This window comes from Rana temporaria, chromosome 1, assembly GCF_905171775.1.
Source record: "Rana temporaria chromosome 1, aRanTem1.1, whole genome shotgun sequence".
Taxonomy (NCBI): Eukaryota; Metazoa; Chordata; class Amphibia; order Anura; family Ranidae; genus Rana; species Rana temporaria.
This window is the reverse complement of record NC_053489.1, coordinates 124465983-124483717: the sequence shown is the minus strand read 5'-3', so window position 1 is coordinate 124483717 and position 17735 is coordinate 124465983. Positions and strand designations below refer to the sequence as shown.

Sequence of the window (17735 nt, the reverse complement as noted above, 5' to 3'; positions counted from 1 at the left end):
CCCTGCTCCCTCCTCACTGACTAGTTGTCAGCAGCAGGAGTCCATGTCTCCCGCTGTTGTCTTTGAGCCAATGAAGAACGAGAGCCGCTGCTTTCGTGCATGTCACTGGATCAAGATCAGGTAAGTATAGGGGGGGGGGGCATAGTACACTGAAGGTTTTTTACCTTAATGCAGAGGCTGAAACCTTCAGCCTTTAGAACCACTTTAATTCTTGGAAGAGGCACCAAAGAGTCGCAGGACTACATACTCATGTGATTAAAAAGTTTGTAATATGTAGCAGAATACAAATTGGCTTAAAGCGGTTCTCCACCCTAAAGTGAAGTCCCGCTGATCGGAACCCTCCCCCCCTCCGGTGTTATATTTGACACCTTTCAGGGGGGAGGGGGGTGCAGATACCTGTCTAAAGACAGGTATTTGCACCCACTTCCGGCCCGGCATTCACGGGCAAAAGACGGGCATTGCGTCACATCTCGTCGCCTCCCCGTTGTGTGCTGGGAACACTTGGCTCCCAGCACACAGCGGGAGCCAATCGGCGGGCGCGGCGCGACTTGCGCATGCGCCGTAGGGAACCGGGCAGTGAAGCCGCAGCGCTTCACTTCCTGGTTCCCTCAGCGTGGATGGAGGGGGGAGCAGCAGGGTGACGAGCGATCGCTTGTCATCTGCTGCGGACGCCGCTGGACTCCAGGACAGGTAAGTGTCCTAATATTAAAAGTCAGCAGCTGCAGTATTTGTAGCTGCTGGCTTTTAATATTTTTTTTGGCGGAACATCCGCTTTAAATTGATGAAAAAATAGTTTTTTATTACTTTTTTTTTTGGAAATGTTTTATCGCAGAAAGTAAAACTTTTTTTTTTTTTTAATTGTGATTCTTTTTTTGTTTATAGCCTAAAAAATAAAAAACGCAGAGGTGATCAAATACCAGCAAAAGAAGGCACTATTTGTGGGGAAAAACGGACATCAATTTTGTTTGGGTGCAGCATTGCAAGATTGCGCAATTGTCAGTTAAAGCAACGCAGTGCCGTATCGCAAACAATGGCCTGTTCATGAAGGGGGTAAATCTTTCCGGGGCGGAAGTGGTTAAGCTGTGCATTTTAGCTGCTTGCCTGGAGTTCAGCTTTAGGATTTGTAGATATTTGAATAAAACGCATACCTTTTTATACCCATTGCTAGAATTTCATGCTAAATGAAATCATATAATGTTATCTGTGGGTACAATGATGAAATGATTTATACGCTTGTACTGGGGCATCACTTCTAATCAAAGATGCCATTATGAATACAGTTATGAGTCCCTTTGGGATCTGCTTTATTTAATAACTTAATTGGGCCAGCAATCAGTCTGTAATTTCTTAGATTATCATTAATAAACTACTATTTCATCAGCTTTGCATTTCTCTTTTATTTCCAAACACACCACCACGTAAAAAATGAAGTACCACTTGTGACTATTTAAAGAGTGTGCTATTTTTCTATTTCCTTCAAAGTCATCTATAAAGTCTGTAGAACTAAATCTTCTCCCCTTGTGAAGTGATGATGATATGGGGATAGCTTGTACCATTTAATTTTCAGGGGTTCCCATGCTGGTATACTCTATAAACATAGGGAGTTCTCTCTCATTTTATTATTTTGTGTCTGTTTTCAGCACTGCACAGTGGCTTGGTGTTAGGACTCTGCCTTGCCGCACCACAGTCCTTCCCTAGTTCAGAGGCCAGTCGGGACACAATCTGCATGGAGTTTGCTTGTTCTCCTTGTGCTTGCATGCTAGTAAGTTCATTGGATCATGTCTAAAATTGGCCCCAGTATGTGTATGCATGCATGTGAGATAGGGACCTTTTGATTATAAGGTCCTCGAGGGCAGGGACTGATGTGAATGTGCAATAATGTACATTTTAAAAATAGGAGCACTTGTCGCATAGAACTAGCTCTCTCCATCGCTCACCTGATCCTGATGACAGGTAAGAGAGAGTAATCAATAAAGGAAAGAAAGTTAGCAGAACAAAAAGAGATCAGAGAAGAGGGGTATGGATGGGGGAGTTGGGTGTCTGGTGGTAATAGGTACAGTAGTGTGTGTAGTGCTTATGGCTATAGAAAGATGGATTTGAAATGGGTCCGAAAAGACTATCCAGACAGACCATGTAGCTATATAAAAGGATTATTTATTATGGTATTGTGCCACCAGATTAGCACTGTAGGCAGAAGAGTTCAGTAAACCACTTGGCAATTGTAGGAGCCAATGTCTGACGATCACATTTCTAGTAGAAATTAAAAAAAAGCTAAGAAAACCCTTCTTAGCTGATGAAATGAAATAGGGCATGAAAATGTTCAGGAATAGGCGGTATGGGAGTCCATGACTTAACCATAGATTTGAAAAATGTGGGACCAAAAATTGTAAACTGTGGGGGCATAGCCACCACATATGTACCATGGTGCCATGACATCCCATACATCTCCAACACAATGGCGAGACGGAGGGTAAAATTCTGTGGGTACTGGTACCAGCCTGTGGAAATTTGGTACTTTTTTTTTTTTTTTCTTGTATGGCTACCGAGATTCACGACTTATGTGTCAAAGTGAAGATTCTGTCAAGATCCTCATTCAAGAATGGGGCATAGTTAGCCATCATGCCATACCATCAGGGAGTCGTGTGATTGGACACAAATTTATTTTGCAGCAGGTAAACAACCCTAAACATTTAGCCAATGTTATTAAGAGCTATCTTCAGTATAAAGAAGACCAAGCCGTCATGGAAGTGGTGGTTTGGCCCCACATAACCCTGATTCCAACATCATGGAGTCTGTCTAGGATTACATGAAGAGGCAGAAGGATTTGAGGCAGCCGACATCCATAGAATATTTGTGGTTAATTCTCCAAGATGTTTGGAACAACCTACCTGCTGAGTTCCTTCAAAAACTGAGTGCAAGTGTACCTGGAAGAACTGATGCTGATTTGAAGGCAAATGGTTGTCATACCAAATAGCCATTTTGTTAATTAATAAAAAAAAATAAACGTTTAACACTTCTACACTTCTCAATTCCCTGACTGATGAGCTTTCCCCTGAGGAGTGGCAGTCTTATGCTTTGAGACCATTTTGTCCCATGATTGATGCAGTGTGCCACAGCTAAAACTGCAAGATCAGCCTGTTATCAATACTGCTTCTGGTCTTGGGTCCAAATCCAAAACCTTCCCTTCATAGCCTCTCTTTGAGTTGCTTCTGTATGAATGTTGGAATTACCTCCTAAATGCTTGTTGCACTGTAGCCTTTTTCTGAGCAGCATATCTCTAAGGGCCCTTTCACACTGGTGCGTTTTTGCCGCGTTTTCGCGGTAAAAATAGCGCTATTAAAACGCTCCCCATGCCCCTCTCCATTGAAATGAATTAAAAACGCGGTAAAATCGTGGTGTTTTACTGCGATTTTAACGCCGCGTTTTTACAGCGGTTTTAATTCATTTCAATGGAGGGGGCATGGGGAGCATTTTAATAGCGCTATTTTTTACAGCGAAAACGCGGCAAAAACGCACCAGTGTGAAAGGGCCCTTAGTGGTCAGTTCCATGTGTGGATATTGCCATCTCTCACCTTAAAATAACACTTTTTGAGAATATCCCTTCATTTAATGATGACACTGATAATAGACTAGAGGCGTTTTATGGCCATGTTCTATTTGGTAGTTGCACCCGGTTATGGCTGTAGCTCTCTTATGCAAGACCATGGCTGACTTGATAAAAAAACTTTAAAGTATCTAAACTCAAAAACAAAAATGTACTATATTGGAGCTTACCAATGCAATGATGTTGTGCCTGCATGTTTTACTTTTTTTGCACCTGGTGATTTGGCCAGTAACACCATCCTTTCTTAGGATAGCTCCTCTATCCAAAGGAGACACCCTTGGACTGTCTGGAGATGGTAGTGTAGAGGAACTAGTGGTTTTAGCTGGGCTTTGCATAAGTAACTAACCAATTAAAGCTTAACTCGTTAATCAGTAAAAACATTTTTTTTGTTTTCTTTTTGGCTTCGTTAATAGAGCTCACAATTGTAAGCGCCCCTGTCAGTTTTAAATGGTTTGTCCTAGCTCTCTAACTGCCACTTTTGTTGCCCACCTTTGTCCATTGCCCACTTCAGCCCCGGAAGGTTTACCCTCTTCATGGACCAGGCCATTTTTTGTGATACTGCACTGTGCTACTTGCGCTGACGTGCGACACTGTACCCAAATACAATTTATGTCCTTTTTTCCCAAAACATTTAGCTTTCTTTTGGTGGCATTTGATAGCCTTTGCGCTTTTTATTTTTTGCACTATGAACAAAAAAAAAAAGCCCCAAAAAAATAGATATTGTACCAACGATGACACCTTTTTGATAGAGGCAGACAACTTACGAGACAGACTTCTGCAGAGGGGTTACTCGCACAAATTGTTAAAAAAGGCATTCAAACGGGCCACGCTACATACCAGACAAAAACTTGTCTATTCATAAAACCCCTGAAAAGCGCCTTAGTGTGAAAGGGGTTTAATGCTAAAAAAAAAAAAAAATGCATTGTCACTGTACGAATGACGCTGGCAGGCAAGGGGTTAACATCAGGGCGATCAAAGGGTTAAGTGTGCTCCTAGAGAATGCTTTCTAACTGACGGAAGACAGAGATCCGTGTCCCTGCTTAGCAGAAACACAAGATCTCCATCTACTTCTCTGACCGCCGATCATTGACAGGAGAGGCAGATGGACGGTCTGGCTATGTAAGCGAGGCAGACCGTCATTCTGCCTCTCCTGTCTATGATCGGCGTGTCCTGGCTGACATTGTGTCCGCTGGACCCACTGATTGGCTCCCACTGTGTCCAATCGCACAGACCCTGTGCACACAATCACTTACAGGTTTGTGATTTCGCACAGGAGGGCCACCCTGCTACAGTACATGTGCGTGGGGTGGTCTTTAAGTGGTTAAGGCTGGGTTCACACTATTACACTACTTTCATCCTACTTTGCTCTGCTACATTGGTCCTACATTTATCCTACATTGGTCCTACATCCATCCTACTTTCATGAACAGGATACTACTTTGGTCCGACTTCAATGATATTCAATGGGCCTGAAGTAGGATCAATGTAGGACCAAAAGTAGTACAGGGAGCATTTTCAAAGTCGGACCGACTTGTGTAGGACGCTACAAGACGCTCTCATAGGGAAACATTGAACACAGAGCAAAGTAGGATGAAAGTAGTGTGAACCCAGCCTCAAGGAATTTGAAAACTGACAGTAGGTAAATTTCAGGGGGGACTCAGAAAAACAAAGACTGTTTTGTTTAAAGCTTCTGTCAGACTGCGTCATATGTCATTTTTGATTTTGCCTTATGTACCACTTTAAGTTTACATATGACCGATGCGAACATTGACCTCCAGTTGTTGATTGCATTGACCAGATATCTTTAGCTGTAGATTTTAGCTTGCTGGAAGCCTTTGGCTTACTGTTCCACATTGGACTTCTACAAAAAAAATGCACCAATAGAAGGATTACCTGACCAAAGGATAAAAGAGTACAAATACGTTTATTGGTTTACAGTAAAAAAACAAACAGGCAACACATTCAGGTATCAGAACCCCTCTTCCTGCTCATCAGGAATTGGTCCAAAATCTTCCTGTGTGAATTATATAGGGAAGCTAATTGCTGGATGTATGAGAATTACTGACCAGCAGCATCTGTGTGAGCAATCAAGATAAGATTGTGTTTTATTACTAAAGAAGATAGAAAACATGGCACCTCGTTGATTAAAACCTTATGTAATGAACAACTGACATGAAATGAGCATCTGTTGCATAAGGTGAAGTACTTCATAATAACACGCTGGGGATAAAATACGTTGTCCATGAAGCCCATCTTTATGTATCTTTTTTTTAACTCTCATGTATCCGATTCCTAATACACGGCAAACATCATTGATATTACCGTATTTATTCGAGTATAACGCGCAAAATTTTATACCCAAAAAAAAGTTCAAAGTTTGGGTGCGTGTTATACTCGAGGACTTTTTCCCCCCCGCCGCTACCGCCGCCGCACACGCCGCTGCTACCGCCGCCGCCACCGAAGCCACAAACGCCGCTACAACGTTAATCACGCGGCGCGGGGGAACATTAGACAGCTTTCGTTTGAATAGCTGTTTTCCCTGCCGCGCGTAGACACTCCCCCTTGGACGGATCTGTCCAATCGCGAACGAGGGGGAGTGACTATGCGTGGCAGGGAAAACAGCTGTTCAAACGAACGCTGTCTGTAATGTTCCCGCGCGCCGCGTGATTAAAGGTAAGGGGGCACGGCTGGACACATACAGGGGGCACGGCTGGACACATACAGGGGGCACGGCTGGACATACAGGGGGCACGGCTGGTTATACAGGGGGCACGGCTGGACATACAGGGGGCACGGCTGGACATACGGGGGCACGGCTGGACATACAGGGGGCACGGCTGGACATACAGGGGGCATGGCTGGACATAAATGATTTTTGGCAATTACAATGATTTTATACCGATTTTTAATTGAAAATTAGGGGTGCGCGTTATACACGGGTGCGCGTTATACTCGAATAAATACGGTATATTATAGTAAGCCCGCTACATCATAATCATTTCAAATGTCTTTCAATTCTACAATCTTGCGTTGAATTTTCTTGATGTCTTTGTGGACTTTCCTGCTTTCCAGTTTCACTTTGGTCTCTTGGATTTGTTGAAGGGAATTCAGAGATTCTCGTATAGCTTGAAATCCTATTGGCAAAAAGCATATTACATGTATAAACCTCGGTGTCCTAAGTACGGGACTCATAATTTTTAAATTACAGTTTCTCTCCACTAATTAAAAGTCAGCTCTTTAGAGAGTAATATAAAACTGCTACATGTGCTTTTGTACTGGCTCCCCAGCCACTCTCACTGGTTTCTGCTGCTGACTTCCACAATACTACAAGACTCAGCAACTTGCATTCTAATACACCTCCTTAAAAATAACTATTGTGCTAAGCCAGAGTTATTTTATTGGAATAAGGTATTTAATTACTGGAAAATAATTAGTGCTTGTTACACTACAACCATTAAAGCTGCATGTCCTCAGCAATGGATAATGAGCATGTCCAAACAGAATACATAACAAACCTAGAAATGTTAAATATGTATTAATTGACCAACGTACAGAGACTCTTTCCTGTGGAGAGGCGGACAAACCACTGTAGGTATGAACAGGACTGATCCGCCCTATAGGCTCACTGTACAAGTGGCTTAGGGCCCTGCAAAGCTGCGGAGGGCCCCCCAAATTACTAGAGGCCCCCGCCTTGTGAGAAGTCATTTTTGGCCCCTCACCCTGCTTCTCAACTCGCTCACTGCATGGGAGAAGAGGTAAGAAGTCAGCACCCCCCACTTCTCACTTCAATGTAAGGCCTTGTACAGACGGGCAAACATGTACGATGAAAACGGTCCACCGGACCGGTTTCATCGTACATGTCTGCCCGGGGATTTCTGTATGATGGCTGTACTCACCATCATACAGAAATCCGCGCGTACTCGATACATGGCGACGATACATGGCGAATCCTGTCCGCTCGGGCCTACACACGACCGAACATGTCTGCTGAAACTGGTCCGCGGACCAGTTTCAGCAGACATGTTCGGTCGTGTGTACGGGGCCTAAGATGTAATTTCCGACAGCAGAACACCCCCTCCCCCCGCTTCTCAACTTTATTCTTTAATCTGACCCCCCCCTGCTTCTCAACTTTAATGTGACATGTCATTTTTGGCAGAGCCCCTCCCCCCCCCCCCCCCTCCAACCCTTCCTGCAGAATGTTCTGATTGGTAAAGCTCTGATTCTTGCAGTTACTGCTGCATGATTGGTCACTGGAGAGATTTACTGTTGCATTCTGCCCTGGTGACACTCTGGTATTAGGAAATGACAGGGTGTTACCAGGACAGGAAGTAATGGGGACACCTACAGGTCAGGAACACAGAAATAAACCTAAGGTTCTAAGCATTCCCACTCTATCCAAAACCAAAAAGATTTGGGCTTTGTGTGTGGTGACAGCTCAGTATACCTTTCATTTTTTGTCATGGTTCTTTTAAAATTACTGTGTAAAAACTGACTAGGTAGCTCATGATATTTAAAATACTTTTAGTTTGGAATATAGAGAAGTTCAAACATAAGCTCTGAAGAACACTTCTCTGCTCCTCTGACAACAATGTAATTAAAAGGAACATTTTTATGCCACTTCCCACACACTACTACAAATGAATGCCGGTTATTCCCACATGTTAATTACTTTTCTGGCCATTATAATGTCTGAATAAGTCGCTTATGAAATGCGAGAACTGCAAAGGTAGGAGGGAGAACTTGCCTGCTCTGTATTCACTTTTCATGTTCTCTATCTCGTCCCACATTTCACTTTCACTTCTTATGACTCTGGCGGCCATTTTCTCCTCGGCATGCTTGAGTTTGCTGAGCTTTGCCTCCAGTCTTTGGACATAGTCAGTGTTGTCTATTTTCAAAGTCAAGTGATGCATATTTTCCTGTAGTCTCTTCTCTATTGCGTCCTGTCAAACACATTCTTGTTAGACAGACATTACACTCAGAAGTCATGTACTGTATATTCAGTTGATGGCGCAACATTGCCATGGTGTTCAATAGCTAAATCCACTTGTGCTAATACAAGGAAGGGCTGGGAAATTTGTGTCTGGGGGAGAAACAAACAAATGGCCTTTTCACAGAAGGACCCGCCTACTTTGGCTAACTTTTCACTATACTGCCCCCCCCCCCCCCCCCACACACACACACACACACACACACACACACGCACACACTGTACCTTTCTCTCCCGTGTCTTGCCTGTTTTTCACCTATCCATCCCTTTCTGCTTCTCTGAACTGCACTTCTCCTCTTCCTATTGCACCTCTCATACCCATGTTACCCCTCTACTGCACCTCTCATACCCATGTTACCCCTCTACTGCACCTCTCATACCCATGTTACCCCTCTACTGCACCTCTCATACCCATGTTACCCCTCTACTGCACCTCTCATACCCATGTTACCCCTCTACTGCACCTCTCATACCCATGTTACCCCTCTACTGCACCTTTCATACCCATGATACCCCTCTACTGCACCTCTCATACCCATATTTCCCCTCTACTGCACCCCTCATACCCATGTTACCCCTCTACTGCACCTCTCATACCCATGTTACCCCTCTACTGCACCTCTCATACCCATGTTACCCCTCTACTGCACCTCTCATACCCATGTTACCCCTCTACTGCACCTCTCATACCCATGTTACTCCTCTACTGCACCTCTCATACCCATGTTACCCCTCTACTGCACCTCTCGTACCCATGTTACCCCTCTACTGCACCTCTCGTACCCATGTTACTCCTCTACTGCACCTCTCGTACCCATGTTACCCCTCTACTGCACCTCTCGTACCCATGTTACTCCTCTACTGCACCTCTCGTACCCATGTTACCCCTCTACTGCACCTCTCATACCCATGTTACCCCTCTACTGCACCTCTCGTACCCATGTTACTCCTCTACTGCACCTCTCGTACCCATGTTACCCCTCTACTGCACCTCTCATACCCATGTTACCCCTCTACTGCACCTCTCATACCCATGTTACTCCTCTACTGCACCTCTCATACCCATGTTACCCCTCTACTGCACCTCTCGTACCCATGTTACCCCTCTACTGCACCTCTCGTACCCATGTTACCCCTCTACTGCACCTCTCGTACCCATGTTACCCCTCTACTGCACATCTCGTACCCATGTTACCCCTCTACTGCACCTCTCATACCCATGTTACCCCTCTAGTGCACCTTTCATAGCCATGTTACCCCTCTACTGCACCTCTCATACGCATGTTACCCCTCTCCACCCTTTCCTGCTTCTCTACTGCACCTACCCCTCCCGTGTCTCTCCTGTACTATACCCGTTGTCTTCCTCCTGTGGCTCCCCTATACTTCTCCCTTCTATGTCTCCCACATAGTGCTCTTCTCACTCTTTGTCTCCGCTGTTGCGCACCTCTCCACCTATTTCTGCTTCCCTCTACTGTCCCTCTATTTCCTGTGTTTCCCCCTGTGCGTCATCTGTCCTTTCCTTCCTCTCCCTCCTGTGTGCCCCTTTACTGCAACAAACACACAGGAGGGCGCAACCACCTCGTGCATTACCATTAATGATTTTTATTGAATCCACATAAGCAAATGGATACTCACATGCGAACAAAAGTTAGTAAGCCAGACAAATCTGCTCCAGCTTGAACGCAATGACTGTAGGTCCTGGAGACAAATAGTTGGCAGTCCAGCTATTTGTCTCCAGGACTTTCTGCCATTGCGCCCCAGCTGGAGCAGATTTGTTTGGCTTACTAACTTTTGTTCGTATGTGAGTATCTATTTGCTTATGTGGTTTCAATAAAAATTATTAATGGTAATGCACAAGGTGGTTGCACCCTCCTGTGTGTGTTTTGCAGTGTGTTCAGACGAATGGTTGGATGAGGGCTGCACCCTTGATGGGCATTGTAGAAAGAAGTTGGATGGAAGATTTCACCCTGGGTGTAGCGTTAAGAATGTTTTTTGAATTTGAGTTGTCCCCCTCTCTCCTGTGTCCCCATTTACTGCACCTGTCCTCTCCCACTTGTGTCCTGCCTGGACTGCACCTCTCTCTCCTGTAACTTCCCTATACTACACCTCTCCTGCCCATGTCTCCCCTGTACTGCACCTTCCCCTCCCGTGTCTTGCCTATACCCAACCTCTCTCTTCCATGTCTCACCTGTACTGCACCTTCCCTTCCCGTGTCTCGCCTATACCCTACCTCAGTGGCGTATCTAGGGTATGGCAGCCATGGAAAGTGCCATGGGCGCCATATGAAGGGGGCGCTGATGAGTGGCTGGGCAGCAAGGCACTTACCAGGGTCTGGGGGGCTCTTCTTTCCTCCTCCCGAGCATAGGCAGGATCTCCTTTTCAGCACCTTTGCTAATGGACAATGGCAGCGCTATCCCTGCTGCGTTCAGCCACAGCCCTCCCCTGTTCTCCCAGGCTCTCCTATTCCATCTGGTCGGATTGGCAGCGCACAAAGAAAAAGGAGGAACATCAGTTTCTCCCTCTCCTCTGTGAAAACTAAGGCCTTAAGTGATGAAAATGTCATAACTTCCAGTATTGGTTCTGCATTTACCTGGCCTTGGAGAGCAGAGGAGGGATCAGGGGTCTAATAAACCCCAGATTTCTCCATAAAGAGGATATGTCACTACCCAAGGTATCACAAGGGATGATAAAAATCACTAGTTTTGTTAGCTGTTTTTTTTGTTAAGGTTATCTGAAAGGCAGGTTTCAAGTGTTTTGGGGCGCAGTTTTAGTGTTTGCCATAGGTGCTATTTTCACTAGATACGCCTCTGACCTACCTCCCCCTTCCATGTCTCACCTGTACTGCACCTCTCCACCCCTTCCTGCTTCTCTGTACTGCATCTCTCCTCTTTCCTGGATCACCCCTATACAGCTTTTCTCCTTTCCCTTTTAATAGTACTGCACAACTCTTGTTCTACTATAACTCACCTTTCCTTTCCCTCCATCCCCCTGTGTCCAACCTGTACTGTGCTTATCTTCCTTTCAGGCATGCCCCTGTATTGTGTTTATTTCCACATCCAGTCTCCCTCATATACTATGCCTCTCTTCTCCCTTTAACCTTTGCCTTTGTCTGTGTCTCTTTAGCTTGCTTCTTTATACTGCACTTCTCCTCCCTCCAGCATGCACCTCTCATTTTCCTTCAGAATCCCCCCTATACAGCTTCCCCAACCCCCTCCACTAGAGCATCCCACCTGTTATAAATACATCACTGCATTTCTTGTTTTTTTTTCATTTTGTGCATCTTTAAAGTGGAACTACACTGTATCTGAGCACTACAAACCTAAAACACTATTTAATTCATTTTTCATATTAAAACTCCCCCATTCATCCACATCCATCCATGTCTCCATGCTTTATTTTGCTAAAAAAAATCACATTAAAACGCCTCCTAGCATCTTTGGCCGAGGCCATCATGACTAAGGGCAAATGATTTATGAAATATTTACTTCCTTGAATCCATCTGCCCTTAGTTCAGGCATGCAGACAGGAGGGTGTGCTTAGCTGAGAAAACCCCTCCTCCCCTCCTGAAGACCCTGGGGTGTATGTCATCATGTGCCTAGGCCTGGAAACCAGGAATTAACTGAAGAAACAAAAGTTTAAAACAAATACAAATTATATACTTTGCTATCCATTTACTAATGTTAGCCACTGGAGGATTGAAAATAATTAATGTTGATTGAGAGAGTGAAGTTCCACTTTAAGGAGAACTTGTGTATTTCCACAATCTTCAGGCATTATACATTGGAGTCTTATTGCTTCTCCTCCTGTGTCTGCCAATTTATGAGACGGAAAGCCGACATGCACTTTCCTGAGTCTGCTTTAATTGCTTCATTTCAAACGCCTGGAATTTTAGGCCATTACATTTACTAAGGACTTGTATTTAGGCATTTCCAATGTACTGTAAATTAAAACAATGCACTTACTGAAATGATTATATTTGTAATTCATCATCGGCAAAGCAATTTTAATCTGCTAGAATACAACAGCTTTTCAGCTGGATTGTAAATAATAATTATTTGTTCCCAGAAATGTGTAATTAAAAGATCAGGATGTACGTTTAATAAATTGTCAATTAAAGAAAGTGCATTTACTTATTGTAAACAATTACACATGGTGTCAATGTAATGCTAGAAATTCCTGGATTATCACTTTCTGTGTATTTGGAAGCGATACGTTTTTTATTTTTGCTTTTTTTTGTTTTTGTTTTTTCCTCCATAGGTTCCTTGATGGGTTTTAAAATACCACATTGTAACTCATCACAAATGGTAGATGAAGTGCTGCCAGGTCTTAAAGTGTAACTAAGGACAAACTCTTCTGTCTGGCGGATCGGGTGAACACAGACATACCGTTCCGTGTTCATCCGACCCCCCCCATAGGGGAAAGCGGAGTAAAGACAGGAAGGTCCCTGCACAGTGTACGGAGACTGCCCTGTCAGCCGACAGCTCAGCGGGGATTTTACGGAGGATCCCAGCTGAGCTTGACGGACACACGGAGGCGGATCATTACTGATCCACCCAGTGTGAAAGGGCCCTTAGAGAGATTCACCCTCCCTATTTGTTTTTTTTACCATTTTCATCAAAAGTGAAAAAAAAATATACAATTTTACGATGACATCAACTAATAGAGGGGAAATCTTCCAATGGAGACACTAGCTCTGTGGACACATCAAGATTCCCTCACGTTGGAGGGATTTCCTCTCAATTCCTGTTTCGGCTATAAAGCAGGAAGTGAAGAGAAATCTCCCAAATGGGACACAGACGACCAGAAGAAACTGGCATGGGTTATAACCCTCACTTGCTCTATCCAAAATGAAAAACAGCTTTGACTTTGGGTACGCTTCACCACTTAAGACCCGGACGAATATGCAGGTAAATGACCGGGCCCCTTTTTGCGATTCGGCACTGCGTCGCTTTAACTGACAATTGCGCGGTCGTGCGACGTGGCTCCCAAACAAAATTGGCGTCCTTTTTTTCCCACAAATAGAGCTTTCTTTTGGTGGTATTTGATCACTTCTGCGGTTTTCATTTTTTGCGCTATAAACAAAAATAGAGTGACAATTTTTAAAAAAGTGCAATATTTTTTACTTTTTGCTATAATAAAAATCCCCCAAAAATATATAAAAAAAACATTTTTTTCCCTCAGTTTAGGCCGATACGTATTCTTCTACATATTTTTGTTAAAAAAATCGCAATAAGCGTTTATTGATTGGTTTGCGCAATTTATAGCGTTTACAAAATAGGGGATAGTTTTATGGCATTTTTTTTTTTTTTTTACTACTAATGGCGGCGATCAGAGATTTTTTTCGTGACTGCGACATTATGGTGGACACATCGGACACTTTTAACACATTTTTGGGACCATTGTCATTTTCACAGCGAAAAGTGCTATAAAAATGCATTGATTAATGTGAAAATGACACTAGCAGTGAAGGGGTTAACCAGGAGGGGGTGCTGTAGGGGTTAAGTGTGTTGTAAGGGAGTGTTCTTACTGTGGGGGGGGGGGGCGTGGCTGTGCGTGTGACATCACTGATCGTCGTTCCCTAACACAGGGAATAGACGATCAGTGACAGCCACACTAGGAAGAACGGGGAAGGTTTGTTTACACTCACCTCTCCCCGTTCTTCCTCTCTGTGACCCGATCGCGGGACACCGTCGGCGATTGGGTCCGCGGGCGCGTCACGGAGGACAGGACCGGCGCGCTCACGACCCACGGCTGGGCATCTTAAAGGGGACGTACCTGTACGTCTGTGTGCCCAGCCGTGCCATTCTGCCGACGTAAATAGTCGTGCGGCGGTCCTTAAGCAGTTAAAGAATCAATTGAATCGTCCCATATAACTGCACACATGTGTCACTTCTAATCATGCTGACTGTTTTGTCTCTCATTTTTATTCGGGTTTTGTACTTTCTCTATAGAGTTGCCATCACCTATGTACTGTAAACAGAAATAGTTACCAGTGTTATGTGGCATTGCACATGTAAATGAAAAGATTGTCATCCTCTTTGGGGAAAACTTTAACTTTACAGTAAGCCTCTAAAAGTATGGATCACCCAATGGTGATTTGTACATGTTGTGGATTTCAGTAGAGGGACATCTACAGCCAGGGTACCTTCAGGTTTCTTCAGGGGTGCCTTAGCAAAGTGCATAGAAAATTAGCCTAACTTTTAGTTACAGAAAACCACAAGTTTTCATTGGGCACTATTGCAACATTTGAGCCGCGGGTGTCCTAACAACCAATGATGTCATTGGTCGATAAGGTGGAAATCGGGCACCTATACAACATCCTTGTTTGCCCCTTCCATGCCCCTCTACATCAGCACTGGTGTCACATTAACTGAAGGAGGGGGGAGAAGCTGAGGGAGACGGGAAAAATACGAGTCAGGAGCAGTGTGCAGAGGTGTGATTGCCTTGGAAGAATAATTCACCTCTAATGTTGGGTGTGCTACATGTGTGGATGTTGCTGCTTTATCTTAACTACTTGCCGACCTGCCGCCGTCGTTTTACGGCGGCTGGTTGGCTCCCCTGCGTGAGAGCCCGTAGCTCTACGTCGGCTCTCTCACAAGCCACTAGGGGCGCGCGCGCCGCCGGACACTCCCGTGCGTGTGCCTGGCGGGCACGATCGCCGCCGGGCACACGCGATTGCTCGTTACAGAGTAAACACACAGCTCCCGGTCCTGTCAGGGAGGGAAATGCTGATCCTCTGTTCATACAATGTATGAACAGAAGATCGGTCATTTCCCCTAGTGAGGCCACCCCCCCTACAGTTAGAACACACCCAGGGACATACCTAACCCCTTCCCCGCCCCCTAGTGTTAACCCCTTCACTGCCAGTGGCATTTTTTATAGTAATCCAATGCATTTTTATAGCACTGATCGCTATAAAAATGCCAATGGTCCCAAAAATGTGTCAAAAGTGTCCGATGTGTCCGCCATAATGTCGCAGTACCGGAAAAAATCGCTGATCGCCGCCATTACTAGTAAAAAACAAATATTAATAAAAATGCCATAAAAATACCCCCTATTTTGTAAACGCTATAACTTTTGCGCAAACCGATCAAACGCTTATTGCAATTTTTTTTACGAAAAATATGTAGAAGAATACGTATCGGCCTAAACTGAGGGAAAAAAAAGTTTTTTTATATATTTTTGGGGGATATTTATTATAGCAAAAAGTAAAAAATCTTCATTTTTTTCAAAACTGTCGCTCTATTTTTGTTTATAGCGCAAAAACTAAAAACCGCAGAGGTGATCAAATACCACCAAAAAAAAGCTCTATTTGTGGGGAAAAAAGGACGCCAATTTTGGGAGCCACGTCGCACGACTGTGCAATTGTCAGTTAAAGCGACGCAGTGCCGAATCGCAAAAAGGGGCCTAGTCTTTGACCAGCAATATGGTTCGGGGGTTAAGTGGTTAAAATATTAGTTTCATTTTAAAACGGGGTGCTTCAAGATAGTTCAGAATTTTAAAGGTTTACATGACTGAAAAAGGTTGAGAAACGCTAATCTACACCTTTGTTCCAATAAGTCGCTATCTTCTTCAGCCAGTGCCAGGTACCTCACTTTTTTGTTGGGTTTAAGATGTTACTGAAATGATTCCAGGTTATTGGGAGTTTGATAGCCCTGTAAACTTTGGCATTGAGATCGATCTTGTGGATTCTCCAGATGACTCCAGTAGGCTTTCATCCATATGCAAATGAGTGAAACTTTAAAAATACTTTATATCATAATTTTTCTTAAGAAGGAAAATGCTTTGCAATCTGCTTAGCATTTATAAGAAACTATCAATTAATGCCACTCACCATTTTTTCCCGGAGATTATTAAGCTGTTGCTGAATATGCTGAGTCTGTTCTTCAGATAGCCTTTCTAGCTGAGATGCAGCCCATTTGTGCTGATTTTGAATTTGTCCTCGAATGTCATCAAAAATACCACCAAGTCTGAGAAAAAGAAACATAATTAGCAACATAACATAATTAGCATAATGTAATCTTGAGTACATTCAGGATTTCTTAGTAATATCTGCGGGGGGTAATTGCAGGCTCAGATATCTCTTCAATACGAGCGTTGCCACTGCTGATTTGTTTTAAATAGTAGATATTCTGAAACTATCATCCTCATCCTTGTTTCACTTACCCAGTGACCTACAGTAAGTATGCTTACCCTGAACGGCATGCTTGTTATGTGCCAGTGATCTTGCTAAGCTGGCAAATCAGAATGAGGATAGCAGCCATGGAGCTTGCACCTTTAGGGCCACTTCAGACCTATCCATAGCTGTAATGTACTCTAAAAAAAAAACTTTGGGCCAGATCCATTGCTATTGCTACGCCGCGTAATTTCAAAGTTCCCCCGTCGTATCTCTGTTTTGTATCCACAAAACAAGATACGACTGAATGAGGGATCGATCCAACAGGCGTACGTCTTAGTACGCCGTCGGATCGTAGGTGTATATTTACGCTGGCTGCTAGGTGGCGTTTCCGTCGAATTCCGTGTCAAGTATGCAAATTAGCTAGATATGGCGATCCACGAGCGTACGTCCGGCCGGCGTTTGTGTTTGGCTTTTTCCGGCATATAGTTACCCCTGCTATATGAGGCTTACTTAATGTTAAGTATGGCCGTCGTTCCCGCGTCGAAATTTGAATTTTTTACGTCGTTTGCATAAGTCACTCGCGAATAGGGATTTGCGTAGAATGACGTCACCGTCGTAAGCATTGGCTTGTTCCGGTTTAATTTCGAGCATGCGCACTGGGATATCCCCACGGACGGCGCATGCGCCGTTAAAAAAAAAACGTAGTTTACGTCGGGTCACCACGTATTTACATAAAACGCGCCCCCATCACATCGATTTGAATTGCACGCCCTTACGCCGCCAAAGATACACTACGCCGCCGTAACTTACGGCGCGCATTCTTTGAGGATTCGAAGAAAAAAAAGTAAGTTACGGCGGCGTAGTGTATCTTAGATACGCTACGCCCGGCGGAAATATGCACCGATGTACGTGGATCTTCCCCTTTGTGTTCTGCATTGCCATTGATTTAGATTGGAATGTCACCCCAACACACAAGTACAGTAGATGGCAACAGACTTATAGGCCCCGTACACACGGCCGAGGAA

General features: G+C 44.2%; 1 protein-coding gene across 1 annotated transcript in view; it reads right to left on the bottom strand.

Annotated features, from left to right (window-relative positions):
- Positions 1-5509: 5509 nt before the first annotated feature.
- FAM81B (family with sequence similarity 81 member B) overlaps positions 5510-17735 on the bottom strand; it is a 73722-nt gene continuing 61496 nt past the window's right edge. The window contains exons 7-10 of the mRNA XM_040342296.1: positions 16426-16561; positions 8349-8544; positions 6573-6738; positions 5510-5925 (exon numbers count right to left, since the gene is read on the bottom strand). Of these exons, the coding sequence (XP_040198230.1) occupies positions 6605-6738; positions 8349-8544; positions 16426-16561 (466 nt within the window). The 3' untranslated portion in view covers positions 5510-5925; positions 6573-6604. The remainder of the gene's footprint in view (positions 5926-6572; positions 6739-8348; positions 8545-16425; positions 16562-17735) is intronic.